The sequence below is a fragment of the Marmota flaviventris genome, chromosome 17 (genome assembly GCF_047511675.1).
Source record: "Marmota flaviventris isolate mMarFla1 chromosome 17, mMarFla1.hap1, whole genome shotgun sequence".
Taxonomy (NCBI): Eukaryota; Metazoa; Chordata; class Mammalia; order Rodentia; family Sciuridae; genus Marmota; species Marmota flaviventris.
This window is the reverse complement of record NC_092514.1, coordinates 33,252,166-33,266,232: the sequence shown is the minus strand read 5'-3', so window position 1 is coordinate 33,266,232 and position 14,067 is coordinate 33,252,166. Positions and strand designations below refer to the sequence as shown.

General features: G+C 36.3%; 1 protein-coding gene across 5 annotated transcripts in view; it reads left to right on the top strand.

The window, feature by feature from the left end:
• The window catches only part of Gosr1 (golgi SNAP receptor complex member 1), a 45,163-nt gene extending 31,344 nt beyond the window's left edge, over positions 1 to 13,819 (top strand). For 3 of the 5 annotated variants that reach the window (XM_071603786.1, XM_071603785.1, XM_071603787.1), the window contains 4 exons: positions 835 to 864; positions 8,012 to 8,094; positions 10,932 to 11,010; positions 11,788 to 11,865. In XM_071603786.1, the coding sequence (XP_071459887.1) occupies positions 835 to 864; positions 8,012 to 8,094; positions 10,932 to 11,010; positions 11,788 to 11,851 (256 nt within the window). In that variant the 3' untranslated portion in view covers positions 11,852 to 11,865. Of the gene's footprint in view, positions 1 to 834; positions 865 to 8,011; positions 8,095 to 10,931; positions 11,011 to 11,787 lie in introns of all 5 variants that reach the window. The other 2 variants (XM_027924528.2, XM_027924527.2) reach the window with 1 other exon arrangement.
• Positions 13,820 to 14,067: the final 248 nt, after the last annotated feature.

Here is a 14,067-nt window from a genome sequence, read left to right as displayed (position 1 = left end):
TCAAGGGGGATATGATAGGTTAATTAATTTTAGGACTAATAAGTCTTATTTGGATGAATGCTTCTTAAATGTTTCACATTCCTACATGCAGAGCTGACCAGGAACCTGAAAACAAATATAAAATGAAGGCACAGATGCCAAGTTCTGTCCTGTTTTTAGTTACCCAATAGGCATCAGCAGGTCTAAGTAAAGGGCACTGCTTTTAGCAGAGGCAGCCTTTTTAAGCCCCTGTTGCTCTTACAGGCATCAGAACTGTATTTGTTTATCCTGTCTGAACAGTTGGTTGTAATTGTTAAGTTTTGGATAGATGGTGGTGACGATTTGGAGTTATCTAGACTAAAGAACTTCTATTTCTTTATGCTGTCATTAAAATTGTTCTGATTTAGCCAGGCTTGGACATGCATGCTTGTAATCCCGGTGACTCAGGAGACTGAGGTAGGGGATCTAGACCAACCTCAGTAACTTAGCAAGACACTGTCTCAAAATAAAAACATAAAAAATAAATTTAAAAGGACTGAGGATGTAGCTCGGTACTAGAGCACCCCTGGGTTCAATCCCCACACACAAAAATTGTTCTGACTTTAACAAACAGGTATCTACTGTGGAAAAATATTTAAGCTAATAAAAGTAAAATATACATTATATCCACGTGGGTAAGTTAATTTCAGAGTCTAGAATTTTCTTCAGATACTTTTAAAAAATCTAGGTATTTTTACATATGGCTGAAAAGTTGATCTACAAATGTAGAAAAATTAAGTACAAGTTTTAAATATGTATTTATTTAATAATTCCAGGATTTGAATTTCTTTCTTTCTTTCTTTTTTTTTTTTTTAGCTCAGATCGTCTGATAGAAGAAACAATAAGGTAGGAATAATTTTTTTGTTTTACTTTGTTGGTGTTTGTTTGCACGTAACATTTAATGAACAGATGAAGTTAACTCTACTAACTAAAGTGAAAGTCAAGTCATCCTCCTTAAAGATGAGAATTTTACTAGATAGTAATGTGTATACTGTGACCTTCCCAAAGAGACATTTGAAGCCCAAAACATTTATTTCCATAATTATTGGAATTAGGCTATTTAACATAGGTTATTTTTCCAGTTAATTCATACTTAATATTTTTATTTTCATTTTTAATAGAAAACAATCTTGAACATAATCTGTTTTACCACTTAAATAACCATGGTTTCTGTTACAGCAGGTATAGAAAATCTACTACAGTAATATTTAATATTATCTATAATACCATTGAACTAGTTTCTTGCTTAAATTAAGAAACTTTTGTTAGTTTGAATTGATTGTCTTAAGTTTGAAATTTTTATATATTTTATGATAGTAAAAAAGTAATGACTAGATATGGTTTCTATGCTTTAGAATTAAGCAGTGTGTGAAGCACTGCTTTTCAGGAAAAGGTAGAATAAAGTACATGACAACTATAAACATTTTTCTAAATTATTTTTTAGCTGTAGTTGGACACAGTGCCTTTATTTTACTTATTTTTTATGTGGTGCTGAGGATCGAACCCAATGCCTCACATGTACTAGGCAAGCAGTCTACCACTGAGCCACAACCCAGCCCCAACCATAAACATTTGTATTCTTTTTATGGGCTCTGATCCTGCTCTAAAGTGCTTTGCATTCACGTTTTATTTAATCCTCTCAAATAGCCCATGATACAGACACTGTATCCAGAACAAACAAGAAACTAAGTAGTTTGCCCATCATCATATAACTAATAGATAATGTTGAGGATACAAATGTAGAGCAAATGCTGTATATAAACCATTGTTATACTTTCCACCTTGTAGAAAGAATTTAAACTTTGGAGTATGATTTGGTTTGAAACCTAGCCATGCTAATTGATTTCTGTTCTTAGATAAGTTGCTTTAACTTCTTGGAACTTTTGTAAACCAAGAAATCATAAATGAGGTTAAAATAAAAGCAAAAGCAGCTTTTATTTGGGCACAGGGTAGATTTGCAAATTGGTAACACAGGTTCAATTAGAAACCAAACAAGTGTTCCATCAAAGGAAAAGAGGACTGGATTTTTAAAGGAAAAACAAAGAAATAATGTTCAAGCTTAACTTGTTTTGAACTTTTGTTGTTTTTTATACGGTTCTGCATATGGAACCTAGGACCTTGCACATGCTAAGCAAGTACTCTACTACCTAATCTGAACAGGGTTTTCATGAAATTATCTACTTGTCAACTGAAATATTTTCTTTATAACTCCTTCCCTTTCTCAGCACATGATGTGCATGTATTAATAGATGCACAAAGGAAAGATATGTCAGATCCATTCTGCTGTCTTTCCTATTTCCATTCCCCCTCTCTTCCCTTCATTCACCTTTTTTTTTTTAAGAGAGAGAGAGAGAGAGAATTTTAATATTTATTTTTTAGTTTTCGGCGGACATATCATCTTTGTTTGTATGTGGTGCTGAGGATTGAACCCGGGCCGCACGCATGCCAGGCGAGCGCGCTACCGCTTGAGCCACATCCCCAGCCCCCTTCATTCACCTTTGTCTGACCACATTTTGCCCAGATTTCTGTACTTAAAGTTTCCCTGTATTTATTTTCCTTTTTTTCTTCCTTTTATTTCTCTTTCTGCCTGATCTTCTAGGACAGGGGTACCTTAAATAAGTTTTTAGCTACACTCTAGCCCCTGAACAATTTTTTCATCAACCCTATTAATTACATAAATTGTTTTTATTATTTATTTATTTTTAGTTGTAGATGAACACAATACCTTTATTTTATTTATTTATTTTTATGTGATGCTGAGGATTGAACCTAGTGCCTCACATGTGCTAGGCAAGCACTCTACCACTGAGCTACAACCCCAGCACACATAATTGTTTTGAATGAATTGTTTGGTGCTGAGGGTTTGTTCATACACTGAAGTATTAGTTAGCTGTTGGGGCCTGTTATAAAGGGGTTAGCTGGCAAGTCAGCAGAAGTCCCAGGATTGGAAACTATTCTTTCCAAATAGCATTCTGTATCTGGAAGTTAAAGAAAGAATAACTTCTTGTTTCTGACACAAATTACAGCCTGACAAGAGGCCAGAGAAGTTTTACTCTCTTGACCAAACTGGCCATTTAAATTTTTATTTCCATTTATTTTGTTATCTGTTTAAAATCAAAGATTGATATAATACCTGCCCTGAGAGATTGGTATAAAGATTAATAATATGAGAAAAATGCCTTGTACTGTGCCTGGCTGTAGGTAATCTACAAGTGGTACCTGTGTTAAATACTAATCTTTTTTTTACCTATTATTTTGATATCATTTCAAATTTCAGGAAAGTTCCAGAATACAGCAGATTTCATATACCATTTACCAACATTCCCCAGACATTAACATTTTCCCAAATTCTCTTTTACAGTTTATTTTCTAAGTTGCAGGCATGATGCCTCTTTATTCCTAAATATTTCAATATTCATTTCTTAAGTATTATATCAATAGGGACTCGTGAATTCTTACTTTTTATGTTACTATCATTATTTAATAATATTAATACATTATCATCTCTTATTATAATATGCTTTAATCATATTCTTGAAGTTTTATATAAATTGTATGCACTGTGTCTTCAATCTGAACAGAGTTTTCACAAAATTACCTACTTGTCAACTGAAATATTTCTCTTGTAACACCTTCTCTTTTATCAGCATATGAAGTCTGACTGCATTTTACCCAGATTTCTTTACTTAAAATTTCCCTGTATTTCTTTTCCTTTTTTCTTCCTTTTTTTCTCTCTTTCTTTCTGCCTGATCTTCTAGGACAGGGGTACCTTAATTAAGTTTTTAGTTTAGAGCTGGCCTATTTAAGGGTTGGTAACATGAGTATAAAAATTTGGAGTTCCTCAATGGATAGGAACACTTGAGAACCATTGAATCCCTGCTACTATTAGTTTTATAGTTAAAACAATGCTACTTCATCTTTCATTTTAATATTATCTGTTATTTTAAAATATGATAGTTATCACTGAATATAAAGTTAGTTATGATTACATGTAGGTAATATAAAATTTAAGTTCAAGTAATTATTTTTGTACAGTCCATATGTCAAAATTTACCTTTTCTTTTGGGAGATACATATTTAAACTGTTGTACAACTGAATATAGATATTGTCATTGATTTATTAAAAAGAACTAACATTTTAAAATTCATAAATTTATCTTTGAATTTATAACTAGTATTATTTATTATTGAAAAATTATTAACTGAATTTAGTTCACAGAACAAGTGAGAATGTTGAAGTTCCAGTAAGGACATCAATGATTTATTATTTTAAAAGCATTATATATTATTTTGGAGCTTATATTTCACCTCTTAAGTATTTGACCCTTGATATAATAGCCTAGATTTCACTCAACTCCAAATTATGGAATGAGATGGGAAAGTATGTCTACATATACTTTATGTGATACTGGAAGTCATGCATATTCTACAAGGTAATCACTTAATATATGATGATAATATTCATTCTCCAAGGAATGCAAAGTGCTTTGTGGAAATTATTTTTTAATTTCTATCCACTTGCAAGTCAAAGTGCATGGGAGATAGTGATAGTCCCAATTTCAATAATAGATATATGATTCAGAGGTTGACCTAAGAATACTCAATATAGGTTTGAAGGCCCTTACTGTAATTTCAAACAGATTTTTTGCAGTTTTCATTTTAGCTTCTTTCATTTTTTTCCTGATCATCTGTGCTTGCTTTATTTTCTTTTTTTCCCCCTTTTGATACCAGGGATTGAACCCAGAGGAGCTTTACCATTTAGCCACATTCCCAGCCGTTTTTATTTTTATTTTTTAAACAACATTAATACTTATTAATGTATTTTATTTTATTTTTCGAGAGAGAGAGAGAATTTTTTAAATATTTATTTTTCAGTTTTCGGCAGACACAACATCTTTGTTTGTATGTGGTGCTGAGGATCGAACCCGGGCCGCACGCATGCCAGTCGAGCCCACTACCGCTTGAGCCACATCCGTTTTTATTTTTTGAGACAGGATCTCGCTAAGTTACTCAGGGCTTCGCTAAGTTGCTGAGGCTGGCAACAGCAAGCTACTAAGCAACTCAGTGAGACCCTGTCTCAAAATAAAATACAAAATAGGGCTGGGGATGTGGCTCAGTGATTTGAGTGCCCCTGAGTTCAATCCCTGGTACCAAAACAATAAAAATAAAATGCTGAGGCTGGTCTTTAACTTGTCATCCTCCTGTCTCAGCCTCCCAGGTTGCTGGGATACAAGCATTCACCACTGTGCCTGGCTCATCAGTGCTTTCAAAAGTGTTCTCTGATATCTCTCCTATGAACCTAGCCTTCATTGTCTTTTTGGATAGTGCCACACGGTGGCTTGGATTTCTGGAATCTTCATGAAACTTTGCATGACTTTCATCACTTCTCTGCTCTTCTTAGGGGGACTGGCACTTACAGAACCATCAGCTGGTTCTTCATCCCTATGAATACTGAGTCTGAATGCACTTTGCATTCATAGAGCTTGCTCACAGCCTTGACAGGATCATTTCCTTGGCCAGAATCCTGGAGATGTCTTTCTGGTTCATCTCAGCAGCATCTTTCACAGATTGTTTCACTTTGGGGGGGTTTTTTGGATACCAGGGATTGAACTCGGGGGCACTCAACTACTGAACCACATCCCCAGCCCTATTTTGTATTTTATTTAGAGACAGGGTCTCACTGAGTTGCTTAGTGCCTCTCCGTCGTTGCTGAGGCAGGCTTTGAACTCTCAATCTTCCTGCCTCAGCCTCCTGAGCCGCTGGGATTAGAGGTAATGCACCCCTGCGCCTGGCTTCACTCTCCCCATCATCCCCCTATATATCTCTCTTATTTGCCTGTTACTAATTCTCATTTCCTTTCTTTTCTTCAATGACCATTTACTGACCAACATTTTGGGAGGCTTCTGCTGGTTTTTTGTTCCCTGAGGTCACTGGCTTTGATGGGATGTTTTAGTGTGTTTGTTGGGTTTTTTTACTATTCTAAAATACTTCAGTAAATCTCTTTACACAGTTTTGTTTGTTTTTTGCCTTCTCTAATCTTGAAATTAAAGTTTTGGTTCATATGTCATTTGTGTAGAGTACTCCCTCTAGTATCTCACTTTAATAAGATACCTGGTAGACGGGTGTGGTAGCACATACCTGTAATCCCAGCGACTCAAGAGGCTGAGGATTATGGCTCAGTAATAGAGCACTTGCCTAACATGTTTGAGGCACTGTGTTCGATCCTCATCACCTCATTAAAAAAAAATAATAATAAGTAAATAAGGTATTGTGTCCATCTACAACTAAAAAATAAAATAAAAATAAAAAAGCCTGGGGATATTGCTCAGTGGTTAAACTCCCCTGGGTTCAATCCCTGGTACAGAAAAGAAAAAAAAAAAAAGACACCTGGTAGTCTATTCTCTGAGGTTTCACTTGGTTCCACTGCCTAAAAATGTGTTCATCAGCTCTTGGATAGACCAGGCCATTAGAGACCTAAGCAGTGGCATCCAGCTGGTGATGGAAGGCTTAGCAGTATATCCCTTAGGACTGAGCATCTCACCAGCTGTTAGGCTGTATGCTGTCTGCTTATAAGTCTGTCTCTGTGGATAGCACTGCTTTCCCAACTACAGGAACTAGGAGCAATTCAGTCCATCCCTGCAGCCCCTGTATGTGCAGAACCGTAGTCTTTACTGTCTAGGTTCCTTAAGAAGCAAAGAAACCTGAGTCTTTGTACAAGGATCGAAGAAAAATCTAGGTTTCCCTGCCATTGCTTCCTTAGTTCTCTCCTCACTTGAGAAAGTATCGCCCTCCACCTGGCTTTCTGCCCTGGAGATCTCAAGGCAACTTGGGGCCCGAGATGGACTCTTCCTAGCATGTCTGCTTTTGTTTTAGTGTATTTCATGGAGGAAGATGGGTAGGAGATGGGATCAGGAATGTGTACTCTGCCATCTTCCCAGAATCTCAGTCTTTGTTCTTTTTTACTTTCTGTTTTTTAATGTTTCGGATATTTTCAGAATTGCTTCACAGTATTCCATTTCCTATAGCTTTTGATAATGTCAATATCTAAAGCATTCACCTGTGTATTACATATCGAAATGGATACCCACCTTGCCCTCTAGAATTCTAATGTGCATGCATATAAGACAGAAAAGTAATCCTGGAAGTGCTAGCGAAAAAATATTAACTTTGATTTTTTTTTTTTTTTTTTTTTTTTGTACTAGGAATTGAACTCAGGGTAGTCAACCACTGAGCTCCATCCCCAGGCCATTTTGTATTTTTTTTTTAGAGACAGGGTCTCACTGAGTTGCTTAGCACCTTGCTTTTGCTTGAGGCTGGCTTTGAACTCTTGATCTTCCTGTTTCAGCCTCCTGAGTTGCTGGGATCACAGGCATGCACCACCACACCCAGCTTAACTCGGATTCTTTTAAATAGTACATCAAAGTAGTCACGTGGAAGAGATACAATTTACAAAGAGTGGCTTTTGCCCTTCTTTCAGTCATAGTCAATCTGTGACCTTTGTCAGCTGGTGTGAAACCCAGCATAATGTTGCTTGTATGTCCCAAAGTCTGCCTAGTGTTTCTCAAGTAGAATTTGGAAATAATTTGTGCATAACTTGAGGGCTGGTTGTATATAAATATGTGCTTTGAGTTCTATTTTATGGTTGTAATTCTCTGCTTCCCTCTCAACAGTTTTTCCTGATTAAGAATATTTTAGCAGTTGGATCCATTCAAAACTATTTTAAGAAGCTTTATGTGATTTGTTAATATCTTACTTCATTTGTTACTTTGAAGAAATGACTTGCTGCCTTACACAAAAAGACATCATTGGATTGCAGTGGGGTCATTCAGCAAAAGGACAATGGAAAGTGGTTTGGGGAAGTGCTTTTCCCACTTGCTGCTTTGAGTGATGATGTTGTTCACCAAAGTTTCCCATTCACTGTTAGGGGTGTGATGAATCTATGCACAGTAACATTAAACGCCAATTTAATTGTTTCTTTTTTCCCTCCTTAAAGCATTGCTATGGCAACGAAAGAAAATATGACTTCACAGAGAGGAATGTTAAAGTCAATTCACAGCAAAATGAACACTTTGGCCAGTATCCTTTTTGAAAGTTTGAACTCTGCTTTGTGAGGTGGACGGAAGAGTATACCTATTCTTTTTTTTTTGCAGGTGGGCAGTGGGAGGTAACTGACATCAATAGAGCCTCTCAGTAATTACATAGGACAAATACTTTCTAATTTGTGAAAGTTCATGCTGAAAGTATCACCTGGGTTTAGTGCTAGTAAATTTAGGGGGAAAAAAACCTGAATTTTAAAATTGTTCACAAAATTATCTTTACATTTAAATGTACTGAATCTATGGTAGGACTCCATAATATACACTATTATTATCTAAACATCATAAATTATATTTTTTTAATCCAGTTTGGAGAATGAGTCAGTGTTAGATGCTTAGAAGAAGATAGCCATATACTCAGATGAGTTGTAACTGCTGATAGAAGTGTTGTGACTCTGCATGCACAAGTAGAATTCCAGGATAAGTGCCCAACTTATTTATTGTGACCTCTACTTCTTAAATTATTCAGTTTCCCAATTTAAATTCAGATTGTTAATTATACTTCCAAGAAGCCCAGTAGGGAAACTGAGAAGCCTACCACTTAGAAGCGCTTTACTTACTCTCAGAGAAGACAAGCCTTAGGGAAAAAAATCTTTCTTTTCCAAAAATTGTGGAGAAGACCTGTAATTTTCAAAGGTTGAGTATATTCTAGTCCTAGATAATTCAAGGTCACTTCTACCTATTTAAGATCATGAATACTTATTTGCTTAAGGAAAAGGATATCTTAGAGTTTATTGTTACTTTCCAATCTTCATTGGATTTTTTTCTTGTTACCCTAGCATAAACTGCACATTCAAAATTGTTTATTATTTATATGATGCTATATACTGTTACATGCATTATTTTATTTTATCATCAGCATAAAAGAGAAAATGCAGAAATTATTATTGTTTTGCAAATGAAGAATTAGGCTTAGAAAAGTAGCTTGGCTCAGGTCTACAGTTAGTAAAGAACAAATTAGAGATTCAAATTTTAAGTTCCCATTGCATTTTCCGTGAAATCCTGGTGTCCTTTTTTGGGGGGGTTGGGGGGTACTAGAGATTGAACCCAGGGGCATTTTACAATAGAGCCATATCCCCAGCCCTTATTTTTTATATTGAGACCAGGTATCACTAAGTTACTTAGGGCCTTGCTAAGTTACCAAGGCTGGCCTCGAGCTTCAGATCTTCCTATGTCCACTTCTTGAGTTGCTGGGATTATAGGCATGAGCTACCACACTCAGCCCTAGTGTCCTTCTTAAACGATGAACTTGGTTGTCAATAAGTAAGTTTGTTTTGGTGAAACCACTGAAACTTTTAAATGGAAGTGGAGGTTGGATAGTTGGATTACTTGTAATACTCACTAAAACCTGTCTAAATTGTCCATTAGAATTTGTCCCCATTGTTCTTCATGCCTTCTTCTCTAGTCTGAATGTCTTTTTTCTCTATTGGACCCTAAGTTCTCTTAAGACAATAAAGTATCCCACAGCCCAGAATAGTGTCTGGTACAGATGAGCAACCCAGGAATTTTATACTTCATTCTAGAATAGCAAAAAAACAATCAAACAAAATGGCGTGAGTTGTCAGGACACCGTAGAGTAGCAACAGAAACCTAATTCAGACTGACTTAAAGAGAAAAGAGGGGAATTAACTATAAATTATTAACTATAAATTCCAGAGATAGAGTTTGGTTTCAGACATGCTGGATTCACAAGCTCAGATTTTATTTTCTCTCTTTTTTTTACCTTCCCTTCTCCTCTCATAACTCAGCCTTCTTCTGTTAATATGCCAGGATTTTTTGTAGTTGGGTTTATTTAAGTCCTCCTTAGCCTCCTAATATAATGGATAAAATTACTCTCAGGCAGGCATTTCCCTATGATGATAGAGATGACTCTTAACACCAAATCAAAAGATTGGGGAAAATAATGTCCTTTCTAACAGCTGTCACAAAAGTCCCAATGAGGACTGTGGTTGCCCCAGCTTGAATTACTGCCCTTTCCTAACCCAGTCATTGGCCAAGGGAAGGGATTGTCTTACCAATTCTGAGTTTGTATGCACTCCTCTGACTTTTGTTGTTTTTGGTGGTGGTACCAGGGATTGAACTCAGGGGCATTTGACCACTGAGCCCCTTCTCCAGCCCTATTTTGTATTTTATTTAGAGACAGGATCTCACTGAGTTGCTTAGCGCCTCGCTATTGCTGAGGCTGGCTTTGAACCCATGATCCTCCTCCCTCACAGCCTCCTGAGCCGCTGGGATTACAGGTGTGTGCCACTGCACCCAACATTATATGTACTCTTGATGGCAGAGGGCAGGGTCAGCCCCACCTTATTACATGCACTGAACTAGATTATTATGGGAAAGAGGGGTGATTTCTAAAGGTAAACTGGGAAAAACTATGTCTACTATAGATAGTTTCCTGAAATCAAAAATTTACCATAATCTCAATGGATTTGTTTATCATTATTTAACTAAAAAAAAAAAAATTAAGCATTTTTCTCTCTGAAATTTTTTACCTTGTAAAAAAGATTTTATGACTTCAGTACATGTTTCCTTTTATACATCTTTAAAACCATTTCTTCCAATTGTATTTTTTCTTTAATTCAAAAATACATTAATGCCTATAGTATACACTGAAGAAATTTCAGGATTAGAAGACATGATCATATAGCATGTAGACTATATATGTACACAAATGTAATCCATGATCAGAGTCATTTTGTTACAGAAAAACACAGTAAAGACTCTCAAGGAGCGGGGATTATTCCAGATCTCTAGTATCCTTGGTGGGTTGTGTCATTGGTTTTCCTGAACTTGATATAATACCTCTGATAAACAAAGAGGATTCCTCTGTATTGTCAGAAACCATTGCCAGAAATACAAAACAGTTTGGGCGCTTTGGTCAACAACATACAAACAAGTAAGAGTATGACGATAAGTTGAAATACTAAGTAAAATATAATTATAACTATTATAAAACCCCCCAAATTGAAAATTTCTCATCTTTCTTAATGTTCTCTAAATAGACAAGAGCATTTTAACCCATTTTCTGCCTATATTGCTGTAAAGTAAATTTTAAATTTTAAATAATTTACCAATACCTAATTATATAGACCCCAAGATTGGCTTCAATCAGCTGCTTGAATGCAAGAATAGTTATTTCTCTATGGAGAAAGGATCAGGTTTTCTTCAAAATCCACAGGCAGAACTTCCCAGTCTCCTGAAAGAAGACAGCGGGGTGCAACAGGAGAGAGAAAAAGTGGGGAGTGGGATGAGGGAGGGGAGGTGGTAGCTCCTCCATACTAGCTCCCACCCTGACCTGAAGCTTGGCAGTAATCCCATTGTATACGAGAACAGTCATCATTATTTTCTTTTTCTATTATTTTTTTCTTTTTATTATTCTCATTTGTATGTTAGATATAAGACTGGCAGTACTGTACTCCCCCGACCTTTTGTTATTGTTGTTGGTACCAGGGATTGAACTCCAGGGCACTCGACCACTGAGCCACTTCCCCACTCCTATTTTCTATTTTATTTAGAGACAGGGTCTCACTGAGGTGCTTAGCGCCTTTATTTCAGTTTTGGAATATGTGTTTGCTAAAGACTCCCTGAGTATGATTCCCCCTTGTTTCCTCTCATCATTTCTTCTTTCTGGACTCCACTCATGGCTATTCTTTTAATTCCTGTGACTTTTCAGCAAAGAGACTTCTTTCAAATATGACCTTAATAAAGATTTCCCAAAGATCGTTTTCCTGCTGTGAACAGCCTGATCCAGAGGATTAATCTTAGGAAGCGGCGAGACTCCCTCATCCTAGGTGGTGTGATTGGTGTCTGCACCATCCTATTGCTGCTGTATGCTTTCCATTGATGGACATCTCCATGGACTCTTGACAACCACCACTTTCACGCCCTGATCTGGAATAAGGAAAAGTAGGAAGAAGTTGACCATCCTGACAATTAATCTGACCACCAGATGAATTCAAACTAATAGTATGGCTCTGTGACATGGTCAGGTCGTACTAAAGCCACAGATTTTTCTGTGCTATCTTTTCTAACACACATTTCCCCATTTTTTAGTTTAAAAAAAAAAAAAGAAGGGGAGATTTAGTTGCTTTTGTCTCCCTACGAGGTAAGTAAACCAATCAAAAACAGAACTTCCATGCTTCAAGTGACAGTGCTGAATCCTGAGGACAAGCCAGATCTTATGGCTGGATTCTTCAAAATGCCAGGTTTCTCTGCGTCCAAAGACTGCTTTTCTTTCAGCCACCTGATTAGGTTGTGAATAAAAATAATTCTTGTTCTTTTATCTAACACTCAAGATGAGAAATCACAAGTCTTTCCTTGATAATCTGGGCTATAGATTCCTATCTGTGTCCCCAGTTTTTTTTTTTATATATATTCAAGGAAAACTCCATTTTTTCACAGACTCTTTTGAGATGCTGATAAGCCAACAACAGCATGTTTGAGGTTGTCTGAAATGGAGAACACAGCAAAAAAGCTTTTGTGTTTTCTTTTTTAAAATTCTGAGTACACTGACTATATTGCTGGAAAAACATTGAGAATGACAGACCTTTTTTTTTTTTAAGTAAATTGCTTTACTTTTTTGGGTTTTTTTCTTCCACTACAAGATAATGAAATCTACAACTACTACTATAAAATAATGAAACCTTAATTCTACCATGATGAAAGAGAGAAACTAATAGCCAATGTCTGTAACACCCCCAATTTTTCCCTATTATGTCAGCATTAACACTGGTAACTGGAGGCAGGGGCACTGCTCAATTTTCAGTGAGATTTATTCGACAAACAAAATACAAAAAGACATTCAGAAGTCACTATCCAGATAATCCTTTTGTAAATGCTCCACAACTTAGGAGCAAAAGTTTAACAACTACTGCCTGATGTGTCAGGAATTCTGTGTTCTGTGAAAATCTATTCATTCCAAATCTCTTAAGCTTTTCCAGACATCCAGAGAATGATTTCACTGTCAAAGGTGCCTGTGACAGAATCTGTCTAACTGCACCTATCTTCTATTACCATCCCTGGACAGTGACAGAAATGTAAACTACTCACCAGAATTCTTTCCCAGATTAACCATTTCTCAGTTTCTGTAAATTCATTACGTATCTTACTGAACTACCAGGTAGTTTAAAGACTTCTAACATCTACACTCCTTACCGAGAGAAGGCTGCTGCTCTTCCCCATTGAAATTTACCATGATGTTTATATCATCTTCAGACTGTGCCACAGGGAAGGAGGACATTAGCTTGTCATTCTTCGCTATGGTGTGTATATGCTGCTGTTCAGGTGGACTTGATGAACTGCCTCATGGGTAGACTTAACATCGGACTGGCTGAGAGATTTATCATTCTGGTGTCAAAGTTTTATTACATTCTGGGTATGAAGGGCATTTGATATATTTTTCTTAACTATGGGGTTTATTTTTATAAATATGGGTTGACTGATCAGTTCATTGACTGGGGATGCCCTCAAAAGAAAGTTAAGTTTTCCCATTGTGAACCTAAAGGATCGGGGAAGTAAGTTCATTTGTTAAACTCTCTTTTGGGAAAACAAAACTTCTCTCCCCTGAAACTATTATCTTTGATTTTTCAAAGGGCCTTGATTGGTGGTTGTGCCTCAGTTAGAATTTGTGGGACCTTGGTTGCTATATAGTTGGCATTTATAAAATCTGAAGTATCATAAATAAAGTTATTTATTTAATTATGCTACCAGTCTTTTTTACTGGTCTGATTACTTGGTTCATTCATTAAAGTTGATTGTGTGAGAGTAAAAGTAAGACACAGCTAATCTAGCTTGCTGCAGCTGATGGCTGAGGAGCCTTTCCAGGACGGTTGTGCTTATACGAAGTAAAAGAATTATGTCGATTATTTTCTTTATGAAAATAAAGAAACTAGTTCTTCCAAGGAAGTTGAAAAAGTTTGGTATAGATGTTGGTGTCAGATGGGTCTGACTAACC